General features: G+C 41.0%; 1 protein-coding gene across 3 annotated transcripts in view; it reads right to left on the bottom strand.

Annotated features, from left to right (window-relative positions):
- Positions 1-18,039, bottom strand: part of TESK2 (testis associated actin remodelling kinase 2) — a 150,433-nt gene that overhangs the window by 68,426 nt on the left and 63,968 nt on the right. For all 3 annotated transcript variants that reach the window (XM_007978965.3, XM_037998779.2, XM_073007354.1), the window contains exon 3: positions 7,644-7,765. In XM_007978965.3, the coding sequence (XP_007977156.1) occupies positions 7,644-7,765 (122 nt within the window). The remainder of the gene's footprint in view (positions 1-7,643; positions 7,766-18,039) is intronic.

The raw sequence follows: 18,039 nt of genomic DNA, 5'->3' as shown, positions 1-18,039 counted from the left end.
GGCAAAGATGTAAGTAGCCCAGCATTATCAAATACAGTAGGCACTAGCTTCATGTGGCAATTTAAATTTAAACCAATTCAAATAAAATTTTAATTTCTCATTTGCATTAGCCATATTTCAATGCTTATTAGCTACATGTGGCTATTCGACAGCAAAAATATAGAACATTTCCATCACTGCAGAAGGTTCCATTGGACAACAATAGTAGAAAACCATTGAATCTATTAAAAGCAGCAGTAGGCACTCAACACATGTTTGGTGAGTAAATGAATAAAAAAAAGGTAGGTGCTTTGCAGATGCTGCTGCCACCACTGGGAGCCCTGTACTATCAGCCATGTTCAACCCCACCATGTTCTTCAACATCACAGTCAAACAGCGAGCCCTTAGGCCACGTCTCCTTCGAGCTATTTGCAGACAAATTTCCAAAGACAGCAGAAAACTTCTGTGCTCTGACCACTGGAGAGAAAGGATTTGGTTATAAGGGTTCCTGCTTTCACAAAATTATTCCAGGGTTTATGTGTCAGGTTGGATGGCAAGCATGTGGTCTTTGGCAAGGTGAAAAGAAGGTATTAATATTGTGGAGGCCATGGGACACTTTGGGTCTGGGAATGGCAAGACCAGTAAGAAGATCACCATTGCTGACTGTGGACAACTCTAATAAATTTGACTTGTGTTTTATCTTAACCACCAGACCATTCCTTCTGTAGCTCAGGAGAGCACTCCTCCACCCCATTTTCTCACAGTATCCCATAATCTTTGTGCTCCCTTTGAGTTCCACGTTTTCCTTGTTCCCTTCCATGCCTACCTGCATTGCAGAGTTAAATTAAGTTTATGATTATGAAATAAAAACTAAATAATAACAACAACAAAGATAGGCTATTATAATAGGCCACTGAAAGAAGCACCCAGAGGAAAATAAACTAATAATAATAGCTAACATTTACTGAGCACTTACCACATACAAGGTACTATTCTAAGTGATTTACATGTACTAATTTAATTAATCTTCAGTAACAACTCCATAAAATATTTACTGTCATTACCCTCATTTTATAGATGGGAAAACTAAGGCTCAGAGAGGTTAACTAAACTTTCCCAAGATCCAGGATTTGAATCCAGACAGTTTGATCTAGAATCTAGAGCAAGCTTGTCCAACCCACAGCTCACGGGCCACATGGCAGCCCAGAATAGCTTTGAATGTGGCACAACACAAATTCATAAACTTTCTTAAAACATTTTGATATTTTTTTTTGCAATTGTTTGTTTTAGCTCATTAGCTATTGTTAGTGTTAGTGTATTTTATATGTGATCCCAGATAATTCTTCTTCCAATATGGCCCAGGGAAGCCAAAAGATTGGACACCTCTAATCTAGAGTCTTCTTTTTTTTTTTCCTTTTGAGACAAGCTCTGGTTCTATCACCCAGGCTGGAGTGCAGTGGTGTGATCTCGGCTCACTACAAGTTCTGCCGCCTAGGCTCAAGCCATCCTCCCACCTCAGCCTCTAAAGTCACTAGGGCTACAGGTGCACACCACCATGCCCAGCTAATTTTTGTATTTCTTGTAGAGAAAACCATGTTTTCACCATGTTGCCCAGGCTGGTCTTGAACTTGTGAGCTCAAGGGATCTGTCTGCCTCAGCCTCCCAAAGTGCTGGGATTACAGGTGTGGGCACACTCAACCTAAAGCCTTCATTTTTAATCGTACTATACTACTACTTTTTGAAATAGATCAAACATAAATGTATACAGTGTAGAATGATTAAATCAAGCTAACTAACATATCTATTACCTCACATCATTTTTTGTGGTGACATATTTGAAACTCCTATTGCTGGATTACACAGCAGTTCTATTTTTTCTGTTTTTTTGAAATACATATTATTATTAACTATAGTCACCATACTGCGCAACAGATTTCAGAAAAGTATTCCTCATATGTAACTGAAACTTTGTGTCCCTGACCAACATCCCCCCATTTCCTCCCCATCCCACCCCACTCACCCCTATCCTCTGGTAACCACCATTCTTCTCTCCAAATTTTCTTTTTTTTTTTTTCAGACAGAGTCTCGCTCTGTCACCCAGGCTGGAGTGCAGTGGCACAATCTCAGCTCACTGCAACCTCCATCTCTCGAGTTCAAGTCATTCTCCTGCCTCAGCCTCCTGAGTAGCTGGGACTACAGGTACATGCCACCCCACCAAGCTAATTTTTTGTATTTTTAGTAGAGACAGGGTTTCACCGTGTTAGCCAGGATAGTCTCGATCTCTTGACCTTGTGATCTGCCCACCTCGGCCTCCCAAAGTGCTGGGATTACAGGCATGAGCCACCGCGCCCAGCCTCTTCTCTCTACTTCTATGAGATCGACTGTTTTAGAGTTCATACATACATGAAATCATGAGTTATTTGCCTTTGTGTCTGGCTTATTTCATTTAGTGTAGCATCCTCCAGGTTCACCCAAGTTGTCCCAAATGACAGTATTTCCTTCCTTTTTGTTGTTGTTTTTTGAGAAAGATTTTCACTCTTGTTGCCCAGGCTGGACTGCAATGGCACGATCTCAGCTCACTGCAACCTCTGCCTCCCAGGTTCAAGCGATTCTCCTGCCTGAGCCTCCTGAGTAGCTGGGGTTACAGGCATGTGCCACCATGCCTGGCTGATTTTATATTTTTTAGTAGAGATGGTGTTTCTCCATGTTGGTCAGGTTGGTCTCGAACTCCTGGCCTCAGGTGATCCACCTGCCTCAGCCTTCCAAGCTTTTAGTTTGATGCAATCCCATTTGTCTATTTTTGCTTTTGTTGCTTGGGCACATCCAAAAAAATTGTCTACCCAATCTCATGGAGATTTTTCTATTATGTTTTCTTTTTCTTTCTTTTTTTTTTTTTTGAGACAGAGTCTTACTCTGTCGCCTGGGCTGGAGTTCAGTGGTGCAATCTCGGCTCACTGTAAGCTCTGCCTTCCAGGTTCATACCATTCTACTGCCTCAGCCTCCCATGTAGCTGGGACTACAGGTGCCCGCCACCACGCCCAGCTAATTTTTTGTATTTTTAGTAGAGATGGGATTTCACCATGTTAGCCAGGATGGTCTCGATCTCTTGACCTCGTGATCCGCCCACCTCGGCCTCCCAAAGTGCTGGGATTACAGGTGTGAGCCACCACACCAAGCCTTTTCTTTTAGTAGTTTTACAGTTTCAGGTTATACTATACCATTTTATTATATAACAAGTACATCTAAAGATTTTGCTGTAATGGAATAAAATTTATTTAAAGTCAACTTTCCATGCATTTGCTAGTTCAGTTCATAGTGAAGAGAGTAAGAAAAGAAATGGTAAAATAAAAAGATTGGCAAGAAATATGCCAAAATGCTAATACTAGTTTTAGCCCTACATGCTGAGATTAAGGGCAAGTTTTATTTTCTTTTTCTTACTAATTCTGTTTTCTAAATGTTTGCATTGCAATTATGTATCACTACTATAATAATAAAAAAATTAAAATATGACTTCTTAAGCTAGATGATATTACTTAAAATATGATCATCTTAAAAATTCCTAAGCAGAATATCAAAGCCTCATCTACCTCACTCTCAAACATAGTGGAAGCCCCCCAACTGATATCTTTGCTACCAGTCTCTCTAACACTAAACCATTCTGCATCTTGTCATCAATTACCTTATCATTCTAGTTTCTGCTCAGAATCCAATCACAGATCATAAACTACAATCCTTTGGATTTATGCAAAACATTTCTGGATAATTTGACCCAATTCTACTTTTCCACCTTTATCTACCAATACTATCCTATCAAATCCTCAGTTCTTCTAAGAGAAGCCTGGTAGAAAGAACCCAGGCCTTAGAGGAGACTTTGGCCCATACATAATCTCTTGGCCTCAATGGACAGTGAGTGTGAAGATTAAATCTTTAAATAAGTAACACACCTAGTATACAACATACCTGCAATAAATGGTCATATTATTATTGTCATTATTAGCCAAATAAGATTTTATTCACTGACTCCTCAAAAAGCTTTGCATTTTTGTATCTGTGCTTTCTATATCACTATTTGCTCTGAGTTCCTCTATCTTCTAAAATCCTATTAAAAATCAAGGTACATTATTATGCACTACATGCCTGCATCAAAATATCTTATATAACCCATAAGTATATATACCTACTATGTAACCACAGAAATTAAACGTAATTTTTAAAAAATTCAAAGTCCAGTTCAAGTCCCCTCCTAGAAGGCTTCCCTGACTCTTCCTTTTTTTTTTTTTTTTTTTTTTTTTTTTTTTTTTTTTTTGAGACAGAGTCTTGCTCTGTCGCCAGGCTGGAATACAGTGGCACAATCTCAGCTCATTGAAACCTCTGCCTCCCGGGTTCAACAGCTTCTCCTGCCTCAGCCTCCCAAGTAGCTAGGACTACAGGTGTGTGCCACTATGCCCAGTTAATTTTTGTATTTTTAGTAGAGACGGGGTTTCACCATGTTGGCCAACATGGTCTCGAGCTCTTGACCTTGTGATCTGCCTGCCTCAGCCTCCCAAAGTGCTGGGATTACAGGGGTGAGCCATCATGCCAAGCCTTCCCTGACTCTTCAAAGTTAATATGACCCCTCACTCATTTGAACTCCTATAGCAATTAAGAGTTTATTCTACTCAAATGGTGGTGTCTTAGTTAATTTATTAGTTCTCTTTCCATCAATGTAAGTAGAGCAAGTAAAGTATAAATTCCTTGCTAGCAGACACTCCACTTTATATATATCTTGATACCTTTCTGATGTCTGAATATATCACCAGACATATGCTCAAAAAATGTGTTAATCTGGCCAGGTGCAGTGGCTCACACCTGTAATCCCAGCACTTTGGGAGGCCGAAGCAGGTGGATCACCTGAGGTCAGGAGTTCAAGACAAGCCTGGCCAACACAGTACAACCCTGTCTCGACCAAAAATACAAAAATTAGCTGGGCATGATGGCGAGCGCCTATAATCCCAGCTACTTGGGACGCTGAGGCAGGAGAATCACTTGAACCTGGGAGGTGGAGGTTGCAGTGAGGTGAGATCAAGCCATTGCACTCCAGCCTGGGCGACAAGAGCGAAACTACATCTCAAAAAAAAAAAAAAAAAGTGTTAATTTGACTTATAAATTTGAAAGAAAGTCACCACAATAAAAATACTGGCTGAATATTTTTGAGGTAGACTAGGAAGCCAATAATTCTATACAAAGATAAAAAGTTTCAAGTAAGCAGTATAATTTAATTCCATAATTTAACACCATTGACCAAACACGTAAGTCATACTTAAGTCATATGAGTTCTCTCTAGCCCAATATAAACATATAAAAATTAGCAATAAATGACCCTAAGTAAATAGCACTTTAAACTTTCCAAAGCATCCTGCACATAAACCCTAACTAAATATACATTGAATTAAATTGTCTTATTTGGTCTCATTTGAAAATATACTTGGCCAGGTGTGGTGGATCACATCTGCAATCCCAGCCTGAACAACACAGTGAGACCTTGTCTTATTAAAACAAAGTTTTTTTTTTTTGTTTTTTTTTTTTTTTTTGAGACGGAGTCTCACTGTGTCACCCAGGCCGGAGTGCGGTGGCCAGATCTCAGCTCACTGCAAGCTCCGCCTCCCGGGTTCACGCCATTCTCCCGCCTCAGCCTCCCGAGTAGCTGGGACTACAGGCGCCCGCCACCTCGCCCGGCTAGTTTTTTGTATTTTTTAGTAGAGACGGGGTTTCACCGTGTCAGCCAGGATGGTCTCAATCTCCTGACCTCGTGATCCACCCATCTCGGCCTCCCAAAGTGCTGGGATTACAGGCTTGAGCCACCGCGCCCGGCCGTATTTTTTAAAATAAAATAATTTTTGTTTTTAAGACAGGGTCTCACTCTGTCACTCAGGCTGGAGTGCAGTGCTACAATCATGGCTCACTGCAGCTGTGAACTCATGGGCTCAAGAGATCCTCCCACCTCAGCCTCCTGAGTAGCCGAAACTACAGGCACATGCCACTATACCTGGCTAATTTTTTTGGTTGTTTGTTATTGCTGTTGTTGTTTGTAGAGATGGGGTTTCACCATGTTGCCCAGGCTGGTCTTAAACTCCTGGGCTCAAGGGATCTACCCACCTTGGCCTCCCAAAGTACTGAGATTACAGGCATGAGCCATCATGCCTGGCCAAATAAAATTTCTTTTTTGTTTTTTTTTGAGATGGAGTCTTGCTCTGTCACTCAGGCTGGAGTGCAGTGCTACAATCATGGCTCACTGCAGCTGTGAACTCATGGGCTCAAGAGATCCTCCCACCTCAGCCTCCTGAGTAGCCGAAACTACAGGCACATGCCACTATACCTGGCTAATTTTTTTGGTTGTTTGTTATTGCTGTTGTTGTTTGTAGAGATGGGGTTTCACCATGTTGCCCAGGCTGGTCTTAAACTCCTGGGCTCAAGGGATCTACCCACCTTGGCCTCCCAAAGTACTGAGATTACAGGCATGAGCCATCATGCCTGGCCAAATAAAATTTCTTTTTTGTTTTTTTTTGAGATGGAGTCTTGCTCTGTCACCCTGGCTGGAGTGCAGTGGCGCAATCTTGGCTCACTGGACTCGGTTCCCAGAGGAAACCTCCACCTCCCGGGTTCAAGCAATTCTCCTGCCTCAGCCTCCTGAGTAGCTGGGACTACAGGCACGTGCCACCATGCCCGCCTAATTTTTTTGTGTGTATTTTTAGTAGAGATGGGGTTTCACCGCGTTAGCCAGAATGGTCTCGATCTCCTGACCTCACGATGCGCCCACCTCGGCCTCCCAAAGTGCTGGGATTACAGGCATGAGCCATCAAGCCCCGCCAAATTTTTTTTAAAAAAGAAAATATACTTGCCTGACTAAAATATCAAAATAATTAAAGCAAGAAAGATTCCGATACAGATTATTAAAAAGTGACAATTATATAAACTTATAAAAATAATTCCCCACTTTGGGAGGCCAAGGAGGATGAATCGCTTGAGCCCAGGAATTTGAGACCAGCCTGGACAACATGGCAGAACTCTGACTTTACAAAAAAATGTGAAATTTAGCTGGATGTGGTGGCACACCTGTAGTTCCAGCTGCTCAGGAGTCTGAGGTGGGGAAGATCAATTGGGCCCTGGAGGTCGAGGCTGCATTGAACCATGATCATGCCACTATACTCCAGCCTGGGTGACAGAGTGAGACCCTATCTCAAAATAATAATAATAATTCTCAAAGGCAAAATGTGTCTCCTCAAGTGAGTGCTAAAAGTTAAGGATAGATAACTTGAGGGCGTAATTTTACTTTTATTGTCACTCACTGATTTAATTACAATTTCCCATAAATAAATAATAATCTCTCCTCTTTGATAAATTACCAGTCAGCAATAGAAAACAACTGTTCTAATGAGCTGCTACTAATGTTCTAATGAGAGTAAAGCAACTTGACAGACAGAGGAAGTTGCTTTGTTAAATGCAGTTAATTACCAGTAAATTAAGTCTCGATGGGCAGAAAACAACCTAGAGTACCACTAAACCCCAGCAAGATAGATTCAGCATGATAAATCCTGACTCCCTCCTTTTTTTGCTATTAGTGCTATTCTAGCAAGCCTCCAATGTTTCAGTTTTCTCACTGATCAGAAGGAAGGAAAAGCCATTACCTAAGGATGTTGGGATGGGAGAGTCTATTCATGAGCTGTACTTCTTTCAGCATGTTTGCCCGGTTACTGCTCAACGTGTTCATCTTAAGAGCCATCACCTGACCAGAAGCTCGGTGTCGTACCTAGAATATTAAATAGAACAAGAAAAGAGGGTCAAAGGCAACAGCTATATATGAGGTCAACATCTCCAAATGTACAATATGCCAAGATATTTTTGTGCCACTTTAGATAAAATATACATCTAATTACATTAAAGTATCACTTCCATGAATGAAGATGAATTATTCTACCCAAGACCAGTATTATTTCACATGGAGTTGGCCAGAAAAACATTGTTAATAACATCTCAATAAATCATGTCTGATATACACCATGGAAAACTATGCAGCCATAAAAAGGAATGAGGTCATGTCCTTTGCAGGGAAGGGGTAAATGGGATATCCACCACTTCAAGCATTTATCATTTCTTTGTGTTGCAAACATTCCAATTATACTGTTAGTTATTTTAAAATGTACAATTAAATTATTGTTGAGTGTAATCACCCTGTTGTACTAAATCTTCTTCATTCTATCTAACTATATTTTTGTACCCATTAACTGCTGGGTACCATGAAGCTGGAAGCCATCATCCTCAGCAAATTAACACAGGAACAGAAAACCAACACCACATGTTTTCACTCATAAGTGGGTGTTGAACACTGAGAACACATGGACACAGAGAGGGGAACAACACGCACCAGGGCCTGTTAGCAGGTGGGGGCTGAAGGAAGGGAACTTAGAACTTAGTCAATAGGTGCAGCAAACCACCCGGGCACAAAACTGCACGTTCTGCACATGTATCCCACTTTTTCTTTTTTTTTAGAAGAAATAAAGAAAAATAAATAAATAAATAAATAAAATAAATCATGTCTGGTTTGTTGCTGTTGTTGTTTTTCTTTGAGACAGGGTCTCACTGTGTCACCTAGACTGGAGTGTAGTGGCACAATCTCAGCTCACTGCAACCTCGCCTCCTGGGCTCAAGTGATTCTCCTGCCTCAGCCTCCTGAGTAGCTGGGATTACAGGCATGTGCCAACACACCCGGCTAATTTTTGTATTTTTAGCAGACTCAGGGTTTCACCATGTTGACCAGGCTGGTCTCAAACTCTTGACCTCAGGTGATCCGCCTGCCTCAGCCTTCCAAAGTACTGGGATTACAGGTGTGAGCCACCATGCCCAGCCAATCATGTCTGGTTTTTTTTTGTTTGTTTGTTTTGAGACAGAGTCTTGCTTTGTCACCCAGGCTAGAGTGCAGTGGCACAATCTCAGCTCACTGCAACCTCCACCTCCCGGGTTCATGTGATTCTCCTGCCTCAGCCTCCCAAGTAGCTGGGATTACAAGTGCCTGCCACTGTGCCCGGCTAATTTTTGTATTTTTAGTAGAGACAGGGTTTCACCATGTTGGTCAGGTTGGTCTCGAACTCCTGACCTTGTGATCCACCAGCCTCAGCCTCCCAAAGTGCTGGGATTACAGGTGTGAGCCACCACGCCCGGCCTGTTTTTAATACCTTAGGAAAAAAAATGAGGGAAAAATTTTAGGCTGATTCCTCATAGCTGACCTTGGTGAGTCTTAAGACACCAACAGAAAAGAGTCCCTTCTGTGGCATTCTAAGTGTGCAAAAAGAAGATATATGCATGAGCCTTATATAACACTTAATGAAACTGTCTTTATAAGATACTAAACCCACATACTCAAAGTCTCCCCCAAGTACCATAAAAATACATCTATAGGCCAGGCGCGGTAGCTCACGCCTGTAATCTCAGGACTTTGGGAGGCCCAGGCGGGCAGATCACGAGGTCAGGAGATTGAGAGCAGTCTGGCCAACACAGTGAAACCCCGTCTCTACTAAAAACACAAAAAATTAGCCAGGCGTGGTGGCGGGTGCCTATAGTCCCAGCTACACGGGGGGCTGGGCCAGGAGAACGGTATGAACCCGGGAGGCGGAGCCTGCAGTGCGCCAAGATTGCACCACTGCACTCCAGCCTGGGCAACAGAGCGAGACTCCGTATCAAGGAAAAAAAAAAAAAAAAAAAAACTATAAGAAAAAAAAATTTCATGCTAAATATAGAAAGAAGTCCGTGAACCTTTTGGAGCTAATATTGTAGTAACTCTACCTAAAGCACCTTATAATCATTTAAACACACTTAAGTTAAATACAACAAACATGGGCCACACGACTCACACTATTACCCATATGCACAGAGTAAAGTCTACTTCTAAAAGCATTCACCCTCTATAGAACTCAATCTATTGTGCATGTATAAATATTATTTATCATTTCAATGCACACTCCACAGGTTTCATAAACCAAACACTTTACTTGAGAAAAGATTGTTTTCACCCTGTAAATGTGGTCTCACTGGTAGCACACTAAGACCACCAGACAAAACATTTTGTCTGATTCAAAGAAGCTAAAATGAGATACATGTGTTTCCTGCTTAGGAATTATGAATGAGGCAGTAGAAAAATCATGAAGTCACAAAGATCTTTCTGGTTAAAAAAAAATTCATTTCATATCTTGCACAACGGGGACTTTACTATACAAAAATGTCATTATCCTATGGACTTCAGGAGTATCCTTTCAGTATGCTATACTTGATCAAATGGGAATTCCAAAAGAAAACATGACAACTTACTTAAACTCTTCAATATCCGAAAACTCCTTGAAATGATAATAGCTCCATAAGTTTATCATAGCTATTAATACAGGTCAGACATCACAGCTTATCTTAGAATTCAAAGAAACAATGTTTCAGAGTGGCCAGGCAGAAGAGGGAAGGTTGTTGAGGGGGAGGCCAGGCCAAAACACAAAGAGCCACAGGAACCCTGATCGGAAAAACTAAGGCAGGCAGAACATTGGCTGCCTCTCCTCTCCTAGATCACTGAGTGAGATTTGGAACCCAGCTCTCTTCTCAGTGCATCAATGATTCTGTTGTAATGTACCTCTTGACTGATGAAAGAGAAGTAGCTTTCCATTTCAGATCCTGCATGGGTAAGTTAAAAGAAACATTTATAAACAAAGAGCTCACTGGCAGTATTTTTCCAACTCTATTTACAGAAGACATCTGTGTTTTAATAAGGACTCTCCATCTGAAAGTCACTCTTCTTATTTTTCCATCATCTGAAAACTGTCACACTAAGATTTTAGCAAAATGGCAAAACCCATGAAAAGATCATTCATCCTGACCAAGTGAGATTTAGCCCTAGGATGCAAGGACAGTTCAACATATGTAAATCAATCAATGTGATACATTATATCAACAGAATGAGGGACAAAAACCATATGATCATTTCGTTTGATGTTGAAAAAGCATTTGATAAAATTCAATATCTCTTCATGATAAAAACCCTCGGGCCGGGCGCGGTGGCTCAAGCCTGTAATCCCAGCACTTTGGGAGGCCGAGACGGGCGGATCACGAGGTCAGGAGATCGAGACCATCCTGGCTAACACGGTGAAACCCCGTCTCTACTAAAAAATACAAAAAACTAGCCGGGCGAGGTGGTGGGTGCCTGTAGTCCCAGCTACTCGGGAGGCTGAGGCAGGAGAATGGCGTAAACCCGGGAGGCGGAGCTTGTAGTGAGCCGAGATCCGGCCACTGCACTCCAGCCTGGGCGACAGAGCGAGACTCCGTCTCAAAAAAAAAAAAAAAAAAAAAGATAAAAACCCTCAAAAAACTAGGTATAAAAGGAACATAACTCAAAAACCCATATATGACAGACCCAAAGCTAGTATCATACTGAATGGAGAAAAACTTAAAGCCTTTCCTCTGAGATATGGAACACAAAAAGGATGCCCACTTTCACCACTGTTATTCAACATAGTCCTGGACATCCTAGCTAGAGCAATCAGACAAGAGAAAGAAATAAAGGGCATCCAAATTGGAAAGGAAGAAGCCAAATTATTCTTGTTTGCAGATGATACGGTCTTGTACTTGGAAAAACCTAAAGACTACACTAAAAAAACTATTAGAACTGATAAATTCAGAAAAGTTACAGCATACAAAATCAACATACAAAAATCAGTAGCATTTCTATATGCCAACATCGAACAATCTGAAAAAGAAACCAAAAAGTAATCCAATTTATAGTAGCTCCAAATAAAATTAAATACCTAGAAATTAAGTTAGCCAATGAAGTAAAAGATCTCTGAAAGGCCAGACACAGTGATTCACGCCTATAATCCCAATACTTTGGGAGGCCAAGGCAGGAGGATTACTTCAGTCCAGTAGTTTGGGACCAGCCTGGGCAACATAGTGAGACACTATCTCTACAAAAAATACAAAAAAAAAATTAACTCGGCTTGGTGGCTCAAGCCTGTGGTCCCAGCTAGTTGGGAAGCTGAAGTGGGAGGATTGCTTGAGCCCAGAGGGTCGAGGCTGCAGTGAGCTGTGATCGTGCCACTGTACTCCAGCCTGGGTGACACAGCAAGACTGTCTCAAAAACAAACAAATAAAAAAGATCTCTACAATGAAAGTTATAAAACATTGATGTAAGAAACTAAAAAAGATACAAAAAAACGGAAAGATATTCCATGTTCATGAATTGGAAGAATCAGTATTTTTAAAATTTTCATACTACTCAAATATTAAACTTTCCATGGAATCACAAAGACCCAGAATTGCCAAAGCCATCCTGAGGAAAAGAAAAAAAGCTGGGCCAGGTTCGGTAGCTCACGCCTGTAATCCCAGCACTTTGGGAGGCTGACATGGGTGGATCACCTGAAGTCAGGAGTTTGAGATCTGCCTGGCCAACATGGTGAAACCCTGCCTCTACTAAAAAAACAAAAAAAATACAAAAATTAGTTGACCATGGTGGCAGAACCCTGTAATCCCAGCTACTAGGGAGGCTGAAGCAGGAGAATGGCTTGAACATGGGAGGCAGAGGTTGCAGTGAGCTGAGATTACACCACTGCACTCCAGCCTAGGCGACAGAGCTGAGACTCTGTCTCAAAAAAAAAAAAAGAAAAGAAAAGAAACTGGAGGAATCACTTTACCTGACTTCAAATTATACCACAGAGCTATTGTAACCAAAACAACATGGTACTGGCATAAAAACAGAAACATAGACCAATGGAACAGAATAGAGAATCCAGTAACAAATCCATAAATCTACAATAAACTCATTTTCAACAAAAGTGCTAGGAACATACATTAGGGAAAGGAAAGTCTCTTCAATAAATAGTGCTGGGAAAACTGTATAGCTATATGCAAAAGAATGAAACTAGACTCCTATCTCAAGCCACATACAAAAATCTAATCAAAATGGATTAAAGATTTCGATCTAAGACCTCAAACTATGAAACTACTACAAGAAAACATTGGAGGAAACTCTCCCATTGGTCTGGGAAAAGATTTCTCAAGTAATACTCCAAAAGCACAGGCAACCAAAGCAAAAATGGACAAATGGGATCACATCCAGTTAAAAGCTTCTGCAAAGCAAATGAAACAATCGACAAAGTGAAGAGTCAATCCATGGAATGGGAGAAAATATTTGCAAAATATCCATCTGACAAAGGATTAATAACCAGAATATATAAGGAGCTCAAACAACTCTATAGGAAAAAAAAAAAAAACCTAACAATCAGATTTTTTAAATGGGCAAAAGATCTGAACAGACATTTCTCAAAAGAAGACATACAAATGGCAAACAGGTATATGTAAAGGTATTCAACATCACTGATCATCACAGAAATGCAAATCCAAACTACAGTGAGATATCATCTCACCCTAGTTAAAATGGCTTTTATCCAAAAGAAGGGCAATAAAGAATTCTTGCAGGCTGGGCACAGTGGCTCATGCCTGTAATTCTAGCACTTTGAGAGGCCGAGGTGGAGGATTACCTGAGGTTAGGAGTTGAAGACCAGCCTGGCCAACATGGTGTGAAACTCCATCTCTACTAAAAATAAAAAAATTAGCCAGGCATGGTGGTGCACGTCTGTAATTCCAGCTACTTGGGAGGCTGAGGCATGAGAATCGCTTGAACCTGGGAGGCAGAGGTTGCAGTGAGCCAAGATCATGCCACTACACTCCAGGCTGGGCAACAGAGCCAAGACTCTGTCTCAAAAAAAAAAAAAAAAAAAAAAAAAAAGAATTCTTGCAAAGATGTGGAGAAATGGGGAAGCCTCGTGCACTGTTGGTAGGAATGTAAATTAGTATAGCCACTATGGAGAACAGTTTGGAGGTTCCTCAAAAAACTAAGAATAGAGCTACCACGTGATCCAGCAATCCCACTACTGGGTATATACCAAAATAAGGGAAATCAGTATGTTAAATAGATATCTGCACTTCCATGTTTATTGCAGCTCTATTCACAATAGCCAAGATTTGGATGCAACCTAAGTGTCTATTAACAAACAAATGGATAAAGAAAATGTGGTACATACACACAATGGAGTACTATTCAGTCATAAAAAAGGATTAGAACCTGTCATTTGCAATAACACGGGTGGACCTTGAGGACATTATGTTCAATTAAATAAGCCAGACATAGAAAGACAAACTTCACATGTTCTCATTTATTTGTGGGAGCTCAAATAAAACAATTGAACTCATGGAGATAAAGTAGAATGATGGTTAACAGAGGCTGGGAAGGGTAGTGCAGGGTGTTGGGGAGTGGGAGCAGTTAATGCGTACAAAAATATAGTTAGATAGAATGAAGAAGATTTAGTACAACAGGGTGATTACATTCAACAATAATTTAATTGTACATTTTAAAATAACAATTAAGAGTTATTAACAAATAAGAGTATAATTGGAATGTTTACAACACAAAGAAATGATAAATGCTTGAGGTGATGGATATCCCATTTATCCTGATGTGATTATTACACACTGTATGGCTGTATCAAAATATCTCATGTACCCCATAAATATTACCTACTATGTACCCATAAAAATAGAAGTTTAAAAGATGTCCCCACCATCACACGCAGTTATGAAACAGCAATAACACAGCTAACATTTACAGCATTTGCTACATACTAGGTACTGCTGTGTAACTGCTTTATACATATTAACTTATTTAATCTTCAAGACAATTCTGTGAGGCAAGTATCACTAATAACCTCCTTTTACAGCCATGGAAACTGAAGCACAGAGAGATTAAATCTTTCTCACGATCATACATCTAGTAAATGGCAGAGACACAATTTGAATACAAACTATGCAAGGAATATTGACCCTGATACAGTCAGACCAACTGATTCAAGAAAAAAAGCACTGTGTGAACATTGCATAAAAATTATTCTACCAAGGGATAACACTCATGATCTTGTATGTATCTCACAGCATGGTCTTGTAATACATGGTCTTGTAATATAGAAAACAAAAACTGACAATGTAAGGCACATGTGACAAATCTATAATCTTTATTTTTATTTATTTTTTAACAGGGTCTCGCTCTGTCACCCATGCTTGAGTACAATGGCATGACCTCAGCTCACTGCAGCCTCCCCTTCCTGGGAACAAGCAATCCTCCCACCTCAGCCACTTGAGAAGCCGGTACCACAGGTGTGCACCACCATGCCCAGCTAATTTTTATATATATTTTTTAGAGACAGGGTTTCGCCATGTTAACCAGGCTGGTCTCAAACTCCTGGGCTCAAGCAGTCTGCCTGCCTCAGCCAGGAATGAGCCACTGCACCCAGCTCTAAATCCGTGATTTTTTTTTTTTTTTTTTTGTGACAGAGTCTCGCTCTGTTGCCCAGGCTGGAGTGCAGTGGCGTGATCTTGGCTCACTGCAAGCTCTGCCTCTCGGGTTCAGCCATTCTCCTGCCTCAGCCTCCTGAGTAGCTGGGACTATAGGCACGTGCCACCATGCCTGGCTAATTTTTTGTATTTTTAGTAGAGACGGGGTTTCACCGTGTTAGCCAAGATGATCTCAATCTCCTGACCTTGTGATCTGCCTGCATCGGCCCCTAAATCTTATGAGACATTTTAACACATCTCTCAAAAACTGAAAGCTTGCCAGGTGCAGTGGCTCTCGCCTGTAATCCTAGCACTTTGAGAGGTCGAGGCAGGCAGATCACGAGGTCAGGAGTTCAAGACCAGCCTGGCCAATATGGTGAAACCCCGTCTCTTAAAAATGCAAAATTAGCCGGGCGTGGTGGTATGTGCCTGTAGTCCCAGCTACCTGGGAGGCTGAGGCAGAAGAATCGCTTGAACCTGGGAGGCAGAGGTTGCAGTGAGCCGACATCGTGCCATTGCACTCCAGCCTGGGCAACACAGCATGACTCCATCTTAAAAAAAATTAAAAAAAAATTTTTTTTTAAACCTCAAAGCTCAAGAAGACAAGAAATTAGTAAGGATATGGAACATTTCAATAACAAAACTGGCATAGTTGCTCTAATCCTTCCTCAAAGGCAGGCATTTTTTAAAAGTATACATGACAAAATTTACCAAAATGCTACTAAACAAAAATTATAGGAGGCCATAACAGTTTTGGATTGAGTTCCTGCACTATGCTTCAACAGACGAGACTAAAAACGAAAACGGAGTTACCCATGCTAAAGTTCTACTAAGTTGTTCCACTGAGTTGTTATCTGACTTTCCAAGAAATCGGGAAAGAGAGATAACAACCAATCACCCAAACTGGCCAGCTTCAATTTTCAATTGGCATAACTAAAGTCCCTCCACTTTAACTCTTACACAAAAGAAGTAGCCTGAAGTAAGTTGATACCAACAAATCAGTTACTTTTCTGTTGTTTTATATCCCTGCCTTTGCGTTATAAGAACTTTTAAAGGGCTAATAATATACTTTCGGGTCTTTGCTTCTGCTTTTTTAAGCCCTTCTCTGACTATAAAGCCAAATTCTTCCGCTCAGCTCATTGGTACCCTTATTCTATTTTAGGAAATGAAGAGTTGCTGGACTCTAGAATAGCAATAAAGACAACTATAATCTTTAAACTATATTTATTCTAATTATGTCCTTTAACAGATCTGGTGACCACAAAGGGACCTGAAGGAGACTGCTGAAGACCCTGAGACCCTTGGAGGAACACAGAAAGGCTCTGCTAACCCCCTTTTGGAGGAGAATCTATGTCTTCTCATGGAGCCTAAAGAGTTGTGAAGATGGGTACGGTGGCTTACAGCTGTAATCCCAACACTTCGGGAGGCTGAGGAGGTAGACTGCTTAAGCCCAGGAGTTTGAGATAGACTGGTCAACATGGTAAAACCCACCTCTACAAAAAAATACAAAAATTAGCTGGGTGTGGTGATGCGCACCTGTAGTCGCAGCTACTCAGGAGGCTGAGGTAGGAGGATCGCTTGAGCCCAGGAGATCAAGGCTACAGTGAGCCATGATCAAGACACTGCACTCCAGCCTGAGCAACACAGTGAGACCCTATCTAAAACAAACAATCAAACAGAAAAAATAGAGTTGTGAGTAAAACTCTCTCAGGTCTGAGCTCTGCTCTCTTTTGCCTTTGATCTCTCTGATATCTTTGCCTTTTGGGGTACCAAGGATTAGTTTCTGCTGTGAGAGAGCATTTGATGATAAGATAGCTAGGGTTACTTTGTACTGTAGCATGGCACATGACTTTTGGGTTTGTGGTGGCTGACAAGTCACTGGCAAGGGTTGCATCTTTTTGCTTCCTCTTTGGAGACATTTCATGCGTGGTTTTATAAAAGGCTTGAACCAAGCCCCAAGAATATGGCTGGACAGAAATGTGGGTTATATCTCACTTGCTACTAATATATGGACAGACAGAAATATAGATTGCATTATATTTGTAGTTAGTGTAAAAAGCTACAGTTTTATAAGGCAGAATCACCCAAAAAATTCTGGAGATAATCCTCCAGTGACTTACACTTCCTGTACAAAAATTGAGCTTATGACCTAGAACCCATTTACTGAAAAGTAAGCAGATTAAACAATACTAATTATTTACCCAACACCAATTTTCCTCTTTTTTGTGACTGAAAGAAACCCAACCTGACAATCTTCCTTGCAACTAGGAGAGTCCATGTAACATACTGCAAGTAAGAAGATGCAAGAGGCCGGGCACAGTGGCTCATGTCTGTAATCCCAGCACTTTGGGAGGCTGAGGTGGGCAGATCACAAGGTCAGGAGGTCGAGACCATCCTGGTTAATATGGTGAAACTCCATCTCTACTAAAAATACAAAAGAATTAGCCAGGCATGTTGGCATGTGCCTGTAGTCCCAGCTACTCAGGAGGCTGAGGCAGAAGAATCACTTGAACCTGGGAGGCGGAGGTTGCAGTGAGCCAAGATTGTGCCACTGCACTCCAGCCTGGGCAATACAGCAAGACTCCATCTCAAAAAAAAATAATAAAAATAAAAAAGATGCAAGTGGGAATTGCTACACGGAATTTCTGGAGATGCTATTAATTTCTTGATGAA

The sequence above is a fragment of the Chlorocebus sabaeus genome, chromosome 20 (assembly GCF_047675955.1).
Source record: "Chlorocebus sabaeus isolate Y175 chromosome 20, mChlSab1.0.hap1, whole genome shotgun sequence".
Lineage (NCBI taxonomy): Eukaryota > Metazoa > Chordata > Mammalia > Primates > Cercopithecidae > Chlorocebus > Chlorocebus sabaeus.
The sequence above is the reverse complement of the archived record's forward strand: the minus strand, read 5'-3'. Positions and strand labels throughout refer to the sequence as shown.